Raw genomic sequence first — 22,202 nt, 5'->3', positions numbered from 1 at the left:
AACTTTTTTCTACGTAATTTTAGGCATATGCAACGTTGCATGTAGGAGGAATAGAAATCAATTACCTTTAAAATGTTCTACAGTATAATGTTGTAAGACTTCTTTTAAATAGGTTATCTTTTTCAAGATTTTATACTTTTAACGAGTTTTTATATTTTTTACGATTATTTTTTAAATTTCCCATTAAAACTTTTTTTTCTACATTTAGGTATATATTATACAGGGTGTCCCGAAAAGATTGGTCATAAATTATACCACAGATTCTATGGTCAAAAATAGGTTGATTGAACCTCACTTACCTATATACAATAGTGCATACAAAAAAAGTTAAAGCCCTTTGAAGTTACAAAATTAAAATCGATATTTTTTCGTATATCGGAAACTCTTACAGATTTTTTATTGAAAATAGACATGTGGCATTCTTATGGCAGCAGCATCTTAAAAAAAAATTAAAGTGAAATTTGAGCACCCCATAAAAAATTTATGGGGGTTTTGTTCCCTTAAACCCCCCCAAACTTTTGTGTACGTTCCAATTAAATTATTATTGTGGCACCATTAGTAAAACACAATGTTTTTAAAACTTTTTTGATTCTTATTATTTTTTCGATAAGCCATTGTTTATCGAGATATTTTGAATATTTTTCGAATCCACCACATATTTTTGTATATGGTTAAGTACGATTATAGAGACCTGTTGATAATCTGAAAATTTATTTATAATTTACATTTTTAGGTATATTTTGAAAAAGAAGCCACATCTCGATAAAAGGTGACTTATCAAAAAAGGCTAAGAGGCAAAAAAGTTTTAAAAACACTGTGTTTAACTAATGGGACCACAACAATAGTTTAATTGGAACGTACGCAAACATTTGGGGGGTTTAAAGGAACAAAACCCCCATACAATTTTTATGTAAATATATTAAAAAAGAAGCCGCATCTCGATAACAACTCATTTATCGAAAAAATACTAAGAGGCAAAAAAGTTTTAAAAATGTTGTTTTTAACTAACGGTACCACAATAATGAATTAATTGAAACGTAGACAAAAGTTTGGGGGGTATAAGGGAACAAAACCCCCATAAAATTTTTATGGTGTGGACAAATCTCACTATAATTTTGTTTTAAGATGTTCTTGCCATAAAAATGATACCTGCCCATTTTCAATCAAAAATCTCTAATAGTTTTCGATATATTGAAAAAAATCGATTTTCATTTTGTAACTTCAAAGGGCTGTAACTTTTTTTATGAGCACATTTGTACTAAGGTAAGTTAGGTTCAATCGAACTCTTTTTGACTCCAGAATGTATGGTATAATTTATGACCAATCTTTTCGGGACACCCTGTATAATAAAAAAGAAATCTTATTCTGTTTACTTTAAAATGATGTATTATAAAAAATTTTAGGATGATTGTTGAATAAGATATGCTTTTTCAAAATGTAAATACTTGCAACGCTTTTTGATTTTAAGATCATTTTTGAAATTTCTCATTATAACTTTTTTATGTAATTGTGTGTTATGATTGAATCTGATTTTTTAAAGGTAATACTTTTAATCCACTTGACTCTGCCGGGCAAACTTCAAAATATGGATTAATACCAATATTTACTATCAAAGCTCCTGCACCACAAGCTTTGCTTGAAAAAATAGCATGTAAATGTAGCAAAGGATGTACAAAAAAATGCGGTTGTAGGAGATATGAATTAGTTGTTCAATATTCTGCAAAGGATGCATCTGCATGGGTACTAATTGTGGAAAATCTAAGATAACTTAGGTGTCAGAGGAAGATATTGAAGCTAATGCTAACAAAGAGATGGACTTTGATTTTGAAAATTTTGTAAATGTCAACGTTTAAATAATTTTAACTAAAATGATGTTTTCTAAGACTAATGTTTACGTAATTTTTGTAAAAGAAATAATTTTAAATAATCCAGGTAAAAAAATATCAAAGAATCACTCGGTTTCCATTATTTAAATATAGATGGTACACCATTTTAAAGAACAGAAAGTAAGCCCTCTTTATTGAGCAATATATAGTATATTCATGTACAAGAAAAAAAAAGTTATAATGAGAAATTTAAAAAATAATCCTAAAATCAAAAATAATCCTAGAATTTTTTGTAATACACCATTTTAAAGTAAACAAAATAAACTTTTTTTATTATATAATATAATATATACCTAAATGTAGAAGAAAAAAAGTTATAATGAGAAATTTCAACAATAATCGTAAAAAATGTAAAAAATAATATTTTTTTATATTAGGTATTAGTATATATAAGGTATATATTAGGTATATAGTATATACAATATAATATTATATTATAATATATTATATATTATATAATAATATTATTTTATTTTTATATTATATTATAAAAAATGGTTAAAATTATAAAACCTTGAAAAACCATAATCTATTTAAAAAAAAGTCGTACAACATTATACAGTAGAACATTTTAAAGGTAATTGATATCTATTCCTATTACCTGTACCATTGCATATACCTAAAGTTACGTAGAAAAAAGTTACAGAACAATATGTGCGAAATAACAAGGACAATTGCCCAAAATTGCTGTGAGTGGAGAACTTTGAAAACTCATATTTCGAAAACCATAAATCCTAATTACCTATACTAAACAATATTTTAAAGAAGAAATATCTACGTTTTTTTCTGTAAAGCAATGCCTATACCTATATCCTTGTGGACAAAAGTTATGGGACCAAAAACAAAATTTCTTTCTTTTGGGTTTCTTTGTGCTTTTTCTTTTGAATATATTTTTGTAAAAAAAAGTATCATTGACATTAAAAAGTGACATTTAGATAGGAAATTTAACCAGGAACAATTTTTATGTAGATATGTTTGTACCAAAAGTGCATAGAACTCACTCTAATGTAACGTGTGCCCAGGGACTAATTCACCAATTTCTCAAAAACACACCCCTTTAAATGGTAGCACTCCGCGGTTTTTTCATATATAGATGTACATTGCTCATATGAAATAATAAAACCCTGTTAACGTTGTAGTTCCTTTTAGCTATCTTATTTTGAATATAATCAATAGCCTATTATAAACAAATAGAATATCTCGGAAAATAATAAATTAAATCATGAAAACGGTATTGCAAAAAAGCTGCAGGACGCTTCTTTTAATAGAAAGAACGTTTAATTGAGATGAGTGTTTCCTGAGATACAAAAGTTGACCGGCATTTATGGCAAAGATATAAACAATAGGATCATAATTTTCGAACCATCGCCTTTTTTTTTGTTCTCTTTCTCCATACCAATTTACATATCTTTAAAATACTCATAACATATATTATTAGAATAAAAACTATCGATATTACGAGTGAAAATTGCCAAAAATAGCAAAATTCCAATCAAAAATTAGGTTGGAGAAAATGTAATCTCAAAGTTCAAAATCGGTATACGTTAAAAAATGCATTTTCTCGGCTTCCCATGGAGCAATTTTCTTCATTCCCAAGTAACTCGAGTAGAGCCATCCAACTAACGCATTATTAAATGTCAAAGTTGCTTTTGTTTTGTTATAATAAATGTATTTACTTATTATAACATTTTTTTAAATTTGTTTAAATAAAGATTGTTTAAATAACTATACAGCTTTCAAATGAGAATATTTGTGTTTTTAACGTTAAAAGGTACACTTGCAGTAAGTTTATCTAAAAAAAGTCTACAACTGGAAAAATATGTAGTTTTCTTTTCTTATAAATAAATTAATTAATTATAATAAAACAAAACCAAGATTGACATTTAATAATGCGTTAGTTAGATGGCTCTACTCGAGTTGCTTGGTAACAAAAAAGAATGAAGAAAATTGCTCCATGGGCAGCCGAGAAAATGCATTTTTTAACGTATACTGATTTTGAACTTTGAGATTACATTTTCTCCAACCTAATTTTTGATAGGAATTTTGCTATTTTTGGCAATTTTCACTCGTAATATCGATAGTTTTTATTATAATAATATATGTTATAAGTATTTTAAAGATATGAAAATATGTGTAAAGAAAGAGGACAAAAATAAAAATGTGATGGTTCAAAAATTGTGATCCAATTAATTATATCTTTGCCGTGAATGCCGGTCAACTTTGACCGGCATCTCAGGAACCGCTCATCACAATTAAACTTTTTTTCTTTTGTAAGAAGCGTCCTGCCGCTTTTTCCAATACCGTTTCCATGATTTAATTTAATTTAATATTTCCCGAGATATTTTATTTGTTTATAAACCAAAAAATTGTTTATAATTTTAAAATATTCCTGAGGCCGCTTAAATAGTCCAATTTCAATTCCGTAAAGTGCATTAGACAGCTACAGTATCTTTTTATACAAAAAATATAGTTATTCTTATGTATCATAATTATTGTGGTTATTATAGCGACCGTAAATTTTTAATTAACAATTCAATTGTTGCTAAACTGTTCATTTAATTTCGATCAGTTTCTGGAATTATAATCTATATGAAAGAATCCTTTATATTACCAAGTTATTTAATTATTGATGAACAATTATTTATCTACAATTTTAATTGAAAATTAAAAATTTTGTTGGAAAAACCAGCATTTTCCGAGGAAAATTTTCGTCGAAGGAAATCAGAAAAAACACATCTCTGTGCAGAATTTAATTGCGGTGAATTTTTATTTGATTGTTTTTGGTGTAAAGTTAAAATCTTTGGAGTTATAGAGCAAAAATTGAAAAAAAACACGATTTTCGGGCGCCATTTTGTTTAAAAAAAAAGTAGCACACTATCTGCGGACTTTGCATACCTATATTATTAATATATACAATCATAAGATTCGATTTCAGCAATGAATAATCTGACTCAGGAAATTGTTTCTCGTTATATGTGAAATCTCCCGAAACCCAATCCCGACTACACAAACTTTTTGATATACCATATGAGCAGGTGTAATATCGATATCATTTGTCAATGAAATGTTATATACTGTCGATTATGACTGTTGAATAAGAATATCTTCTTCTATTATAATTCCATCAGTAGTTCTAACTTCTACATTGGCAAGTAGCGGAAGTTTGCTCAAATTTTCCAAATCTCAGCCCTCGTCCTCATCCCGGAATCCTCATCCGTCAGAGTAGCCGGATCCGGTGGCGCTATATAAACTTCCCCTATGGAGTCATCTAACTATCTCGTCGTATTCTCCAAAGGCTATATCCATAGCTTCTTGAACAGTCAGGTCTCTTTGAGAAACTGCAGCAAGGCCTCTGATATAAAACAAATTAGTGGGTACATATGACATTTTTAAATTTCCTTAATATAAACACTCTGTATACTAATACTTCGAAAAAAAATTTCTAAAAATACCATACAACGAAAACAAAACATATGATATATTGCTACAAAATAACTGGAGAAAATGCTTATATTACATCCTAGCGTTACAAATATGTAACAGTCAATTTCCTAACCTAATAACTTTTTTATTTGAAAAAATATCAAAGCTTTTTTACACAAAATATATTTAATTATATTTTATTATAATATTTGTTTTCTAATATTAACTTTAATATACAAAATAAGATTTATATACTTATTCTTTATCAACGAAGTCCATTATTTGAAGCTTTATTTTTTTGTTGTATTTTATCAAAGCACAGGGTCAAAACAAAGTTCTAAAAAATCGCACATTAACAATGTCAACAATATTACCTTCTGACAAGAGCTAATCTGTTTTTAACTAAAAATTTGCGACGTATGCGAATGCGATAGAGGATCTATTTAGATAACACTACTTTGCTGTTACATAATTGTAACGCTAGGAACTAATGGGTTAAGGTGGTGCGTTAATTTCTTGGAGAAGTGTATTTCTTTTTATTAAATTTTTTAAAAGATCTACAGTAAATGTTTAAAAATAATGCAAAGAAAACGGTATGGCATGGTAAAATGGTATTATAAATTTTGATTTTAAATAAACTCCTTGGGAAGAAATCAAGAAGAGTTAAATTGGGGGATCTTGCTGACCATTCAATAAAATCTCTTCGTCCAATTAATTGTCTAGTAAACCGTTCATGAAAGTATCGGCTTACGTTTATGATATAATGCAGAGGTGCGCCTTCTTTTTGGAAAAACAAATCATCTGAGAATATATTATCATTTTCGATTATACTAGATATATGTCGAGGTTATTTTGATCCTTTTCGCACTTTTTTGTACCTTATCTCAAAATCAGATAGTTAGATGAATGGTTTTCCATCTATTATCTGGCAGGCTATGAATCTTAATTGTTAATAATTGTCAAAATCCGAAAAAAATCTGCTCTTTCAACCACTAAATTTTAAGGTTATGATGGGAAAAAGTGAGAAAAAACGATTGTTTCGGATTTTGATGGATTCGACCGTTACTTGATGGAAGTTCATTTTATCTCACAATAAAACACTGAAAAACGTTTGTTTCCTATACTTCCACAAAATTTATTACAACTATGTTATTACTACAGCTATTTCGGCAAAGTGCCTTTCTCAAGTGATATATTTTACAATGTGTTTGCCTTTTTAAGTCTTTAACTGAAGAGGTTGAGGAGTGGGGAGCTGCTGTTTGTCTCGAGTTGGTCATTCAGAATTATATCTGTATTTTTCAATTTATTAATTTCCATTGATTCTAAAAGTGATAGCTTAAGGCCTTTATTTTGAATATGTAGAATTTGAAACTCTTCATTGAAAGAATGATTATGATCTAGAAGGTGAAGTGCGTATGTAGAAGTGTCTGTTTTTCTATTGTTGAAAGCCCTTTTGTGTTCTGCTATCCGTTTGTCAAAAGTTCTGCCAGTTTGACCGATGTAAGTTTTCGGACAGTCACCACAAGTTAGTTTGTACACACCACTCTGTAGTTGCTTTCTCTTTCGGCTTTTATTGTTTTTAATATGTTTGCTTAAGTTGTTGTTAGTTCTGAAAGCTGGTGTTATTCCTTTCTTTTTTATGTATCTGGCTATTTTTGTTGTTATTTTGCCAGTATATGTGAGAGAGCAGAAGGTACTGGGTTCTTTCTGTGGTGGTGGATACACTAATTTCAAGGCTTTCTTATGGAGTTTTTGGTTTAAAATGTTGTTAACTGTTTGTTCGTTATAGCCATTGTTTACTGCTATTTGTCTAATGATATTTAGTTCTGTCTCGAAGTTATTTTTTGTCAGAGGAAATTAGCAGCCTACCATAGCATGATACATAGACTGACAGAAATTCCTCTGACAAAAAATAACTTCGAGACAGAACTAAATATCATTAGACAAATAGCACTAAACAATGGCTATAACGAACAAACAGTTAACAACATTTTAAACCAAAAACTCCATAAGAAAGCCTTGAAATTAGTGTATCCACCACCACAGAAAGAACCCAGTATCTTCTGCTCTCTCACATATACTGGCAAAATAACAACAAAAATAGCCAGATACATAAAAAAGAAAGGAATAACACCAGCTTTCAGAACTAACAACAACTTAAGCAAACTTATTAAAAACAATAAAAGCCGAAAGAGAAAGCAACTACAGAGTGGTGTGTACAAACTAACTTGTGGTGACTGTCCGAAAACTTACATCGGTCAAACTGGCAGAACTTTTGACAAACGGATAGCAGAACACAAAAGGGCTTTCAACAATAGAAAAACAGACACTTCTACATACGCACTTCACCTTCTAGATCATAATCATTCTTTCAATGAAGAGTTTCAAATTCTACATATTCAAAATAAAGGCCTTAAGCTATCACTTTTAGAATCAATGGAAATTAATAAATTGAAAAATACAGATATAATTCTGAATGACCAACTCGAGACAAACAGCAGCTCCCCACTCCTCAACCTCTTCAGTTAAAGACTTAAAAAGGCAAACACATTGTAAAATATATCACTTGAGAAAGGCACTTTGCCGAAACTGCTGTAGTAATAACATAGTTGTAATAAATTTTGTGGAAGTATAGAAAACAAACGTTTTTCAGTGTTTTATTGTGAGTTTCGGATTTTGACAATTTTTAACAACTAAGATTCATAGCCTGCCAGATAATAGATGGAAAACCATTCATTTATATGATTTTGAGATAAGGTACAAAAAAAGTGCGAAAAGGATCAAAAAAACCTTATTTTTCTAGGTTTTTCTAAAGTTTGTCTTTGTTAAAGAGTTAGATGGGGACTTTTACAATCATCATCATCCAGCCTTCTGCATCCAAAGTTGAACATAGGCCTCCCCTAATTTCTTCCAGTTTTGTCGATCTTGGCCTTCCTGCAACCAATTCCCAGCAATTCTCTTGACGTTGTATGGCCATCGTGTAAATGGTCTACCATCTATACTTCTTCTGTCTGCTCTTGGTCTCCACACTGTCAGCGCCGGATTAACCATTAGGCGAAGTAGGCGGCCGCCTAGGGCCCGGGCACTTGATGGGGCCCGCATCCCGCTCAAATGCATTAATTAATATTGAATTATTTAAGCAGTAATTCAAAAAAAATGTAAAATGTTAAATAAATCAAATAGGGCTAACAGAGACAAAAAAAGAGAATGGCTAATTTATGATTTCCAATCAAACTAAGTTTTTTGCTTTGTCTTCTGTCAAATATCAGGAAAATACAACCGACTTCAAGACAAATTAAGCAGTTATTTTCAAAGGCATTAATTTTATATTCCATGTTCAATCATTCCCTCAATTTGGTAATCAATTTTGCAAGCAAATTTTGCTTAGAAGCTGGTAATTATTTTGGTTTGGTACGTTTTTTTTTTCAATTTCTACCCACTGATGAGCCTTATAGTCCATTCACTCACGGTAAAATATTGCAAATCCTCCGAATTTTAAAGAATCTTTGGATTTGAAAGAAGAGCTTAGATTGACATGAAATTTGGCATGTGTTATTGCTCTAAGGTTGAGTCCACCCATTTCTCGGAGGTGAAAAAATATACCGTCAAAATACGCCCGGAAGTAGATAAACTGACTAATTCTAAGCAAGTTTTGATCAATAGAGTTTTTTCGTCGAGTCAATATATTTCGAGTTATTTGCAAGTGAATATGTTCATTTTCAAAAACACGTTTTTAGACGGTTTTTCGCTAATAACTCAAAAAGTAAGTATTTTATCGAAAAAACATTTAGCAAAAATATAGCTTTTAAAAAAATGAAAAAAAAATGGAGAATGTGTGAAGTTTGTAGATCCAGTAGAAGCAGAGTTGTAGCTAATGAAAAGTAAGTTCTTATTCGTCAAATTCCAAATCGAATATTTCAACGTAAAATAATAAAAAAATTAAGCACTTTTCATGGAAAACTCATCATAGCTTTTTTAAATGTTAATGTTTAAAAAAAGCATAATCCTTGTTTTTTTTAAGTTTCTAGCATAAAAAGTAAGCAAGATACGCTCAGAATAAAGTTGATCCCTTTTTTGGGTAAAAAAAAGCTGGTGAAAATAAGCCCCAAATTAGCATTCCAAATCAAATGAATCCTTACCGCTTCACAAGCTATTTTACTTATGTATTGTTTATATGCTCTGTAAGTTTTATCGGTATAAAGTGCCTATTTATAAAAGGGCTGTAGTAGAAAGGGCTTGAACAAGTCACTAATCACGAGTGTATGCATTTTTTTTTATTTAGCTTAATGCCTCGACAACTAATGGCCATTGGCATGGTACAGTGGATTTTTCCAATCCGGTACCTAGTGTAGTGTGTGTTGAGTAAATGTCGTGTTACTTAGCAAAGTCGAGAGACGCAATTGTACCCGAACGTCTGCGGTCCCTCTGATGAGTACCGATCCAACAATAATAGAAACTATTTTCATTTATTAATTTTTAAAAATAAAAAGTTCTCTACCCAGGGTATGCAAATTTTGAACAGTCATATCTTAACCAATTTTTATCTTCCAAAAAAGCAAAAATCTGAAATCTTCAGAAAAGCAAAAGCTACATTTTTTTACTCTTTAAGATTTTTGGTATCACTAATAATTTTTAAGTTATGTTGAAAAGAAAGACATCTTTTTTCAAAATTTCAAAAAATTTGTTTTACTTTAAATCTTAATGATTTGAAATATAATCATTCTGAACCGGTGAAACTTACAGATCAAATACATAATATATAAACAAACTAGGGGTGATTTTTAAGATTATTTTGCCAAAACAAAGGAATCAACATTATTTTGGCTTTACTTGCTATATTTTGATACTAGAAACTTGTTAACAAAAACAAAAATAAAAATTTTAACACTAAAAAAGTTGTGATTAGTTTTCATCGAAAAGTGCTTCATTTTTTGGTTATTTACTCTGAAATATTTGATTTGGAATTTGTCGAATAAGAATCTACTTTTCATTAGCCCCATTATTTTTACTTTTGTATACGCTATATTTTTCCTAAGAATATTTTTTCGATAAAATACTTAATTTTTGAGTTATTTACGAAAAAACGCCTAAAATTGTGTTTTTTTGTTGAAAAATAAACATATTCACTCGCAAATAACTCAAAAATATTGATTTAGTGAAAAAACTATTATATTGAATGTATATTTTTCCCCCTTAACCATTAGGTATGTGGTACAAAATTTTAGAACATTTTAGTGCAGCTAGTAAACATAATATATATAAGATCCAACTATAAATTTATCGGGCAGGTTATTCATCAGGCAGTTATTTTACTTAAATCTTTAACAAAATAACAGAAGTAGAAAAAGAAAAATGAACTTTTTTACATTGTCGTAATTTATTTTTGGAGTAACTACTTCCCAAAACAACATAAATATCTGTAAATTTGTATTAAGTAAATGGTCGCTATAAAGGGGCCTACTTCTTATGGCCGCCTAGGGCCCCATGATGCCTTAAACCGTCACTGCACACTGTAATTTTTTGGGTCCACCTCCCGTCATTTATTCTAGCTACATGGCCCGCCCAATTGCACTTCAGCCATGCTACTCGCTCTATGACATCTGTGACGCCTGTCCTTCTTCTGATTTCTTCGTTTCTGACCCTGTCTCTGAGAGTCAGTCCAAGTAGTGACCGTTCCATTCTTCTTTAGGCCACTCTGTTTCGTTGCTGTGACCTGGGTTTCGGCGCCGGAAGTCATGATTGGTAGCACACATTGGTTGAACGTCTTCATTTTCAAATAATTTGGCAAGTTGCTCTTGAAGACGTCTGATAGAGCTCCATATGCGGCCCATGCTAAGGTGATCCTTCTTTGTAATTCGGCAGTTTGATTGTCCCTGGCAATTTGGATTTCATGCCCAAAGTATTTATATTTATGGACCAATGCTATTTCGTTGACGTCGTTTCGTAATTTTAGATCAACTTTTGAATATTTTTTTAGAATTGGCAGAAAAAATGCCCGTAGCAGACTTTTTCATAGACAAAAATGTATTCGTTACTGGTGGCAGTGGATTTCTAGGAAAAGTGTTGATAGAAAAGCTTTTAAGATCTTGTCCAGGTATTGGAAACATTTATGTACTGTTAAGGCCAAAGAGAAGTAAATCGATTGAAGAGCGTCTTGAAAAAGTTCTCGAATCACCGGTGAGTAATTCTTGATGGTTTATTTTATTAACATTAGCACCACATTATCTTTTAAATAGCTTTTAACTACATACATACATAGCAAGTATGTTACAGCCCTAGCCGTTTATTATTCTTAGGAAGAATAGAATAATTTGAGATGCGGGTTTCCTGAAAAATGCTGAAGATATCTTGAACCGAGCACGTGACGGGATGCTGAGAAGAATGAGGACTGAAAGAGAACTGCTAAGTATTAGTGAACTATTTTCAATGGGAAATAAGCCACAATTTTACCAAAAAAATGATTTTATTAACGTTTCGAAGCCCAAATCGGGGTTTCGTTGTCAAAATACAAAATACTACTTCAGTTCTTCAGTAGTATTTTGTATTTTGACAACGAAACCCGATTTGGGCTTCGAAACGGTAATAAAATCTTTTTTTGGTAAAATTGTGGCTTATTTCCCATTGAAAATAGTTATTTATAAAAATTCCACAAGGAAATAGCTTCAGCACAACATCCTAAGTATTGTAAAAAACAGAAAAACGAGTTTTCTATGACATATTTACAGAGGAGAAAGATACAACTTATTACGACTCATAATGGAAGGGAAGGTGGAAGGAAGAAGAAAATGCTCCTGGCTAAAGAACGTAAGAGACTGAACAGGCATGGACACACATTCGATGCTAAGAACAGCTCAAGCTAGAGAGTAATTTGCTATAGTTATTTATAGCCAACCTTCAGTAATGGAGAATGCACCTTAAGAAGAAGAAAAAATAAAGGATATAACTACCGTATACAACTGGATCAAATCAATGTTGGAAAGTATGTTGATTCTAACAGACCTGCAAGGAGAGGAGATTCTGGCCAAAACAGCTGAGGGTGCTTACACAAGGGGGTGCTTTTTCTTCTTATCTGATCACTTGTGACGGTTTTGCCCTGTCGGCAACGGACTCAGTAAAATACAGGTCCAATTACCCAGGTCTAATACGAAGGGAAATCACTGCACTATTTTCCCAAGGGAATTTCTTCCCATAACGATGACAATTTCAGTAAGTGAAGATGGAATGTGTAGCGACCCGACTCACGCTCGGCGCCATCTCGGTTCCGGGTCGGATGGTGTGAAATTTTCTATCGGGTGGCAAGGTTTGAGGGAGCAGGCACCTGGCAGAAATTGTGCGACTGAATCCCAATTTTCAGTTAATTTAAGAAAATGTCAGCGAATTGGTACATGGAACGTCCAGGGACTGATCCATAACCCTGGAAAGTTACACATAATTGAAAAAAAAATGGCAGACCACAATCTTTCGGTACTGGGACTCTCAGAAACCCACTGGAGAGGAAAAGGACATTTTAAAACAACTGCTGGTAACGTCGTCTATTTTTCAGGCCCAGATAACAAAAGTAAAAATGGAGTCGCAATAATTGTACCCTCTAAACTTAACGACTGCGTAATTGGATAATACTATTGATGACAGGATAATATCCCTTAAAATGAGAATATCCACCAATACCCTACACCTTGTCCAGGTATACGCTCCTATAACAGCTGCACAAGAAGAAGACATCAACAGGTTCTATGGTCGTCTAGAAGAAACTGTTGGCGGTATTCCGAATCGTGAACTCGTCATAATTTTAGGAGATTTTAACGCCAAAGTGGGGTCACCTAATGAAATTATTGAAGGAGTGCTGGGCAAAAATGGACTGGGACAGAGAAATAAGAATGGCGACCGTCTAGTGGACTTCTGTGTAGAACAACATCTTACAATTACAAACACGCTATATCAACATCGTCCACGGAGATTATACACATGGCGCAGCCCAGATGGATGAACAAGGAATCGAATAGACTACATCCTAATAAGATCAAGATGGAAGTCGTCGTCCATCAACTGTAAAACATATCCTGGCGCAGACTGTGGAAGCGATCATCAACTCCTGGTATTGAACGTTCGACTCCGTTTTAAAGTCCCCAAAAGAAGGCCCCAGAGAAAAGGCATGTCTCTAAATCCATCAAAAATCAATGACTTCCAACAAAACCTAGAAGAAGCTTTTTCGTTAGACCAAGTAGATAGTGACCCTGAGAGCACTTGGATCTATCTCAAAGATAAGGTAATCGAGGCTGTAAAAGACTGTTAGGCAGCGGTTTCTACTGGCCGTAAGCCATGGAAATCCGATAATACGTAGACTGTGATTCAATGCAGAAAAGAACATAAAACTAGATACGGAACAAACGATGAATACAGAGCGTTATCGAGAGAAATCAAAAAACAGTGCCGCAAAGATAAAGCTGATTACATCTCTCAAATATGCAGAGAGATAGAGGAACATGGCTGTCGAAATGAACCGAGGGATTTATTCCAGAAACTCAAACTCCTTACCAGAGAATTTAAACCTCAAACGTGGTCTGTAATAGATAAGGAAAGTAATTTAAAGACCGATACTGATGAAATATTGGAAACATGGTGAAATTTCTGTGGTGAGCTGTATAAAAATAACGAGGTATCAGCAGAAAATCAGTGGCCTTCTGACTACCCTAGAGAACCTACTGTCTTACTCGCTGAAGTCAAAGATGCAATTAAATCACTAAAGAGAAATAAATCCCCAGGCATTGATTCAACACCATGTGAAATAATACAGTTACTAGGTGACAAAGGATTACATGTCATCCATTCTATATGTGTCGCTGTTTGGGATTCAGGAAAATGGCCATCTGATTGGTGTACCTCAATTTATATCCCACTACACAAAAAAGGAACTACTACCAGATGTTAAAGCTACCGCACACTGTCACTAATAACGCATGCTAGTAAAATCTTGTTGCACATCATCAAAAACAGATTAAAAACATCTACATTACCAAATACCTCAGGAACAAGCGGGGTTTGTAAAGGGTAAAGGTACAAGGGAACAAATCCTGAACCTGAGACAACTCATTGAAAAGTCTAGAGAATTTCAAGTACCTACGATTATATGCTTCGTTGACTACCTAAAAGCATTTGATTTTGTAAACTGGATAAATCTGTGGTCAATTTTAATAGAAATGGGCGCACCAATGCGCCTGATGACACTTATTAAAAATCTATACCAGTCTAATATAGCGACAGTACGACTAGATCAGAAGTTCTCAAACCAATTCAAGACCGAGAGAGGTGTTAGACAAGGATGCGTGTTGTCACCTGACTTATTTAACATTTATGGTGAACATGTCATGAGGATGGTTTTAGAAGGCTGGGCCGGTGGAGTAACAGTAGCTGGTAGGAAAATCTCCAATTTAAGATTTGCTGATTGACACTACACTTATAGCAGCAAATGAGCAAGAAATGGTTGATCTTCTGCGAAGATTTGAGTACGAAAACAATAAAGTTGGTATGAAAATCAATAAAGCTAAGATAAAAATAATGGTGGTCGACAGATTCGACACTATTTAACATGTTACAGGAATACCAGATAGTAAACACCTTTGTCTATCTCGGGTCTAGTATAACTAACGATGGTAACTGTGAAGCAGAAGTTCGGAGACGTGTTGGTATGGCAAAAATTGCGATGAGTCGCCTAACTAAAGTTTGGAAAGACAGATATATCTCTCAAAATATCAAGATGAGACTGGTGAATGCCCTTGTATTCTCAATAATTTTATACGGAGCAGAGACTTGGACTCTTCGCGCATGCGAGCGCCAAAAAATTGATGCCTTTGAAATGTGGTGCTGGAGAAGAATGCTACGCATACCTTGGATAGCTCGTAGGACAAACGTTTCCATTCTATACCAACGCAATATTAAAAAAAAGGCTGTCCACAATATGTCTGCAACGAATTCTGCAATTCTTTGGTCACGTGGTTTGCAGAGGTGACGACAGTTTAGAGAGATTAATGCCTGGTTGCACCAACAGATCTTAGGCTTAAGCAGAGAATATCATAAGAATTAATGTAATATAATTACAATAAAATATAATAGGAATATCATAATATAATAATAGATATACTTGATAACAAGGTAAGAATCCAAAATTATGGTGCAACGTAAGTGATACTTCCGGTGGTCCTATCTATAAGCAGAGCTTAGCTAAGCTGGAGCTTAAGATGTGTTGGTGCAACCAGGCATAATTGTTTCTGGAAACTTTCCGGGGAGAAGATCAAGAGGACGATCACCAACTAGATGGTCTGACCAAATAAAGCATTCAGCTGGAAACTCATTATGCGAAGCTCTTAGAGCAGCTGAAGATAGAGACCAATGGAGAAACATTGTTAGGAATATTGGAAGAAATCACGATCCTCAGTAATGGGGAAACGACAAGAGAGGGAGAATACGAGTCAACCAATATGCATATCTTGGAACAACGATCAACTCCACAGGTGATTATTTCCAGTAAATCAAAATCAGAATAGAAAAAGTTAGAGCAAATTTCAACAAAATGAGCAAAGTGCTCTGCACAAGAGATTTGAAGTTGGAGCTAAAAGTTAGGTTGGCTAGGCGCTATGTTTTCTCGACTGTGTTTTATGGAATGGAAGCCTGGACCTTGAATGCGGCATCAATCAAAAAACTGGAATCATTCGAGCTGTGGGTGCACAGAAGAATTCTGAAAATATTGTAAAGATGGGATGGTACCAGGATGAAGATGGGAGTAACCGTTCAATTCACGGTTACGGTCACGGGTGACTACGAACTCCCCCCACGCTACCTAGATTTTAATGGGTTCAGTTTTATAGTAGGATTAAAAGCGATTACGAACTGCCCCACGCTACCTAGGTACTTAGATAATATTTTTGTGAACATAATATATAGTTTTATTTTACTTTATTCTATTCAAAAAGGAACCCAATTCCCAAAGCATGAGTGAAAATTTTAAATTATTAAATAATGAAACTATAACAATATAATCGAATATTTATTTATATACCCCATTCCACGAATACACGACCCTCTTGGATTATCGCGACAACAAATATTTTACTGTACAAAATATGAAGAACGGAAGTAAATTGCAAATTATATTGTTGTTTATTGGAGTAATTATTAAAGCAAAATACTTTCGTACTTCTTATGTTGCACACTAAAATATTCGTTGTCGCGATAATCCAAAACAGTCGTATATTCGTGGAATACACCATAAATCTACATTAACTTATATACAATAACAAAAACTACAGTTACGCCCGGTTTCATAATCAACTTAAAGTGAACATTAACTAAAGTTCACTTTAACGTTGCCATTTTACCCATAATATGAATTGCATTGATAAAGGTACCAACTTAAAATTTAAAGTCCACTTTAACTGATTATGAAACCGAGCGTTAAACAATAACAATGCTTAATTCTAATGTCTGATTATAATTAATTAATCATTAGTGATTTAAATAAGTAAGAGCGAACACTATATTTTAGATTTTAAAAGTTAACTGCATAATAATTGCAAACTGACTTAATGAAGTCTAATTTAGTAATGTTTTGATTAACGTAATATTCATTTAGCCTATTTTCAATAAAATCAACTTTTATCTTTGCCGTTTTATCAAGTTTTTTTTTAATCTATGTGCAGTTCTAATTTTCGCATATACTTCTGCTTGAAAATTTAACAAAATGTCTGTAAATTTAAATATGTCAGGATGTGATTTATAAAAACTTTCGTTAAATTTCGAGTGAAATGATTCACATGCGTTTGTAGTAAATATAAGAGTTGATGAATTTGAAGCCCACATGTAAGGTGGAAATGTTGAATCTTCCGTTAAATATATAATTATCAACTAGGTAATCACAAAATTTCAAAACTCTATCATCTTCTGGCATAATATTCATGAGTTCACCAGAAAAAAGTCACCAACATCATTTGGATCTAAATAAGGAATGCCGAAAAACAATTTTAAATATTTTCCAATAACAGTTTGATTTTTATATTCCAAGGACAAACCTAAATTTTGAATTTTTGGGCACTCATTTTGTGTTAAATGAAATTTGCAAAAAAAAATAATAATGTCGGGCCACACTAACTTGGCTGCATTTTTAATTGCTATTTCAAAATCAGAGCTTATTCGCTTCGGTTTGAAATTTAAATTCAAATCTGTACATATTGTTAATAATGTATCAAAATTACTTTTGTACGATTGCTGTGATTTATTTGGTAACAAACAAAATACAAGAGAAACATAAAAAACCTTTTTGTTGCCATCTATAGTAAACATCTGACAAAAAATATTTAGAACAGTATTGAAAAGTTCCATCTACATACAAAGAATTTACATTACACAAAAAGTAAAGATTTGTGAAACAACTAAAAATTGCGGAATTATTTTTCGTTTCGTAGATAATAAAAAGTTTTCACCTATATTTGTTTTTAAATTTATGTTCACTAACACTTGTAGAACTTCTTCCTGTGACTTGGGCAATGATGATGTGGATTTTGGTCTTGCAGCATAGATATTTCTTCGAAAGCAAGAAATGTCTTTCGTCGTCATCGGTGAATTGCTGAAATTGTCCTTCCTCAATTCCTTATTAACAATCTTTAAAAGTCTTTCACATAATATATCTTGCTCCACCGATGCTTTTTCAAGAATAACGTAATTTCCATCACCTTCCTTTGTGTACACTTTTTGTTGACACCCTTTTTTGATGCATCGCCATCTAACTTTTCCATCTTTGGCATGGGCCTTTGAATATTTATATTCTTAATTATTAATAAAAGTTCTCCCCTTTGACTAAACATAGTCGTTAAATTCGCCATTTAAAAGTTAAACACTAACGGACAAAATCGGACACTATACCGTAATACTTGCAACTGAAGTGAATAACTAAAAATATTTATATTCTTACTTTCAACTATAATCAAATTTGGAATTTCCGGTCATTAAGACTTAATCCCAAACTTTCTCGGCGATGGGGCAGCAGGTACTTGGGATTAATGGGCCCAGGTAGTTCGTGGGGCAGTTAGATAACCCCGACGGTCACCGCTAGCGATTCATTAATTCTGAGCCGCTGCAGGATTTGCCTTTAACTCAATACATCAAAGGTCGTTTGGTTCTGACCAGGTCAGTGCATCGGGTCGAACCGTTTGAGTCTTTTACATCAGTACTCCTTAAGACAACGGTTTGGCTCCAACTCAATACGTTGAAGCCCAATTGGCCACCAGGTCCAGTTGAGTTCTTGCCAGATCAGTTCTTTAGCTGGAACCCCTTGACAGTTGCCTCGTTCGCTATTTATTAATTTTTATTACTTATTTAATTCTTTTCTTAGTATACAAATTTGATTTTGGTAACGAGTAGTTTTTCATTTCAGATATTCAATCCATTGCGTCATCAAAATCCAGATGTATTCAAGAAACTGATCCCCATTAAAGGCGATGTTTCGGAACTAAATTTAGGTTTGAGGATTCTAGATTGTTGTATAAATATATTTTTATTATACCACGGGTGGTTCAATTAGAGGTCACCGTGGCCTATTAAATTCTGATGGGCGAACCCAATAGACCTGGATCCCGCGTACCAAAAAAAAGTTGATTAATAGCAAGCTGAAAATTTGTTAATACTTTAACGGTGTCTAGTCGGAGAAACTTTGATGTATGGGAACACTGGAACAGGGGAAGTTTTAATTGTGGAACAGGTTAAAATTTGGAACATCAAACTACGAAAACGTTCCATGTACTTTGTCGGACAGAACTTTCAATTAATTTGTTACCATTTCATTAAACTCTCATCAGGGGCAGCTCGTCGGGGTAGGCAAGGTAGGCGCCGCCTAACCTCTTCAAATGTACAATACAATAATAAATTATTCATTAATATAAATTAGATAGAGAAGTGGACCAAGAACACTGCCCTGTGGTACCTTCTTGGTCCACTTCTCTATCTTATGTACACAGCTGATCTTCCAGTAAGCAACCAAACAATCACAGCTTCCTTTGCAGATGATAAAGCGATAATGGTCAAACACAAAGACCCAGTCATAGCCGCAAGAATTCTCCAACAACATCTAGTGAAAATACAAGACTGGACAAGAAACTGGAGAATCAAAGTCAATGAAGTAAAATCAGTGCAGGTTACATTTACCAAATGCAGAGGTACAGTGCCACCTGTTACACTAAATGGACAAGATCTGCCTCAATCTGACAGCGTTAAGTATTTACGGATGCACTTGGATAAAGGACTGACCTAGAGAAAGCACATTTTTAACAAACGAAAACAACTTGGCTTAAAACTCAGCAAATACTACTGGCTATTGGGAAGACAGTCAAAGCTTAGTTTAAAAAACAAATTATTGGTGTACAAAGTAGCCTTAAAACCAATATGGACATATGGTGTACAACTATGGGGTACGGCTGCAAACTCAAACATAGAGATATTGGAACGCTTTCAGTCGAAGGTACTACGGACGATAACAAATGCACCTTGGTTTATACCTAACAGAGAAATCAGAGACGATCTTCAAGTAGCCACAGTAAAGGAGACAGTGAGTGAATACAGCAGCCGCTATTTGGTAAAATTAGAAAACCACCCTAATAATCTTGCACTAAACCTGCTGGATAATAGTGAGCAGACTCGGAGACTGAGGAGGCAAAAACCACTGGAGCTACCACATAGGTTCTAAGCAGCAGTGAAGTGAAGTGTCGTGCAGTGCAGTGCAGTGAACTACTTACCCTTTCAGGGCACAGTTCAATAATTTAAGAGGCTAGTGGAGTCTTTGTTATCATTGGATAACAAATCCAAATTTATACTTACACCCCTTTGAACAAACAACTAACATGCTTATAATTTGTTTTGTTTATTGATTGCATGTAGTGAATAACCTATAATAAAAAAAAATTAATATAAATTAGTTATTTCAAAATTGTAATTTATAAATTTTGACACAATACGTAAGTGTCTAAAATAAAAATGCTACTTTTTAATTTCTCTTCGAAGTTGTAATTATTGTACGCTCCTCGTAGTAGTGATACTCACTTCTATTATGGCACTACTCTATAAGTCAGGCACTTTTCAAATCCGCCTAAAGAACAGAACAGAATTAAATGCGTCTCTCAGTCTCTCATTATTTACGCTTAGCACAGCGCTGTAACTGTGACTTGTCAAGCCGTAATAATAATAATATCGTATGGCATTTTTGCCGAGGAGATCCTTTCGGACAGTTCCGGCGCCATTTACATCTTTAACCCTGTTTCAAGTAACTAGTGCCGATGTACACTAGCCCAGGGGGACCGACGGCTTAACGTGCTCCCCGAGGCACAATGAGATGGCTTGTGAGCTCCCCGTGTCATTATTGGAAATGAAAATGGTTTGTCTTTGGCAGGGCTCGAACCCAGGGCTCGAACCCACGTGCACTGGCGTATCTATGAGGCCAGCGGTATTGCCGTTACTCCACGGCCGCTCACTTGCCGTAATCACAGTATATAGAGGTTCTACAGTAAAACCACTCCTCTGTCGGCGCTTTGATCTCAAGAAGTAATACCGGCAGTACGCAATTGGTAATCCACCAGTGGTGGATGCGGGTTTTCCCTGTTAAAATCCGTACGTTTCTACGCGACTAGCAATGTGAGAGTGGAGCAAAAGCGACTGGGAACATTGCGCGGTCGCCATGCGCGACTACAGATTTTACTTCCAATTTTTCGGAGAGTGGTTCTACTGTCCCTCTTTATAGGGTGCCGTAATGGACGAGAATTTCCCGGAAATTTTTTGTGGCTAGGTTAGCCTACATTTTTTTGCGCCTTCAGCAATGGTTGTCCCGAGCTGCATCACAGGATCGCCAATGTTATGTTTTAGGATCCTGACTACAAATACTGAAAAAACTAAAAGTGCGAATTTTGTGCTGAAATTTGATACAAGGGGTTAGAATAATATTTGGAACAAATAACTTTTCATAAATAACTAAATAAATAAATAAGTTTCCAAATAACTTTTTCCGATATCTCTAACGCGAAGCAAAATATCGAAAATTCGCCCTGTTTGTAGATTCGCAGTAGATAGCGTTTAAAATTAAAATTTGAGTTAACTATGACTATCTTAAAAAATTTGAACCATCACACTTGCTTGACTGCAAAATTTTAAATCTGTATTTATTTTGATAGCCGCAATATAGGGGTATCTTCATCTTAAATGCGACACACTGTGTATAGGTATAAGAGTATATAATATGTAGAGTATAGTAGAGTATAGAGCACCGTTTCCCAACCGGTGGGTCGCGACCCACTAGTGGGTCGCGGGCAGATTTCAGGTGGGTCGCGGCTTGGGTCTTCTCAGTTGCTGAAAAGCGTACATTATATATATATATATATATATATATATATATATATATATATATATATATATATATATATATATATATTGTTATATTTCTATTTGATATAAAAATTAAAATTTGATAATTATAAACAAAATTCACTTTAATATAAAATATTTTTAATTTTCTCAACCTGGGGCATATAAATTTAGAACAACCTGTATACAACAAATTGTTATATTTAATTTTAAGAAGTGATTAGAATAAGCGTACGAAACTCGGAACAATGTGCTTAGATAAACAAAGTGAATGACGCGTACCATTATCGTTCTTCTCGGAAGGTCGATCATTAGCCTATGCTAAATAAAACTCAGTGAAATAGATGATAGTTCATTATCGTTTTTCGCGGAAGGTTTCGATCATTAGCCTATGCTAAATAAGACTCATTTGAAAGAGAGAATAGGTCATTAAAATTTGTAAATAGTTAGAAAGTATTTTAGAATGGGAATTAAATATTTTCTTTTGAAATCCATTAAGCA

General features: G+C 33.4%; 1 protein-coding gene across 7 annotated transcripts in view; it reads left to right on the top strand.

The window, feature by feature from the left end:
* The window catches only part of LOC126889443 (putative fatty acyl-CoA reductase CG5065), a 268,588-nt gene that overhangs the window by 1,684 nt on the left and 244,702 nt on the right, over positions 1-22,202 (top strand). For all 7 annotated transcript variants that reach the window (XM_050657757.1, XM_050657753.1, XM_050657756.1 and 4 more), the window contains exons 2-3: positions 11,287-11,486; positions 18,733-18,817. In XM_050657757.1, coding sequence (XP_050513714.1) covers positions 11,301-11,486; positions 18,733-18,817 — 271 coding nt within the window. In that variant the 5' untranslated portion in view covers positions 11,287-11,300. The remainder of the gene's footprint in view (positions 1-11,286; positions 11,487-18,732; positions 18,818-22,202) is intronic.

This window comes from Diabrotica virgifera, chromosome 8 (genome assembly GCF_917563875.1).
Source record: "Diabrotica virgifera virgifera chromosome 8, PGI_DIABVI_V3a".
Taxonomy (NCBI): Eukaryota; Metazoa; Arthropoda; class Insecta; order Coleoptera; family Chrysomelidae; genus Diabrotica; species Diabrotica virgifera.
This window is presented reverse-complemented; position numbering and strand designations above follow the sequence as displayed.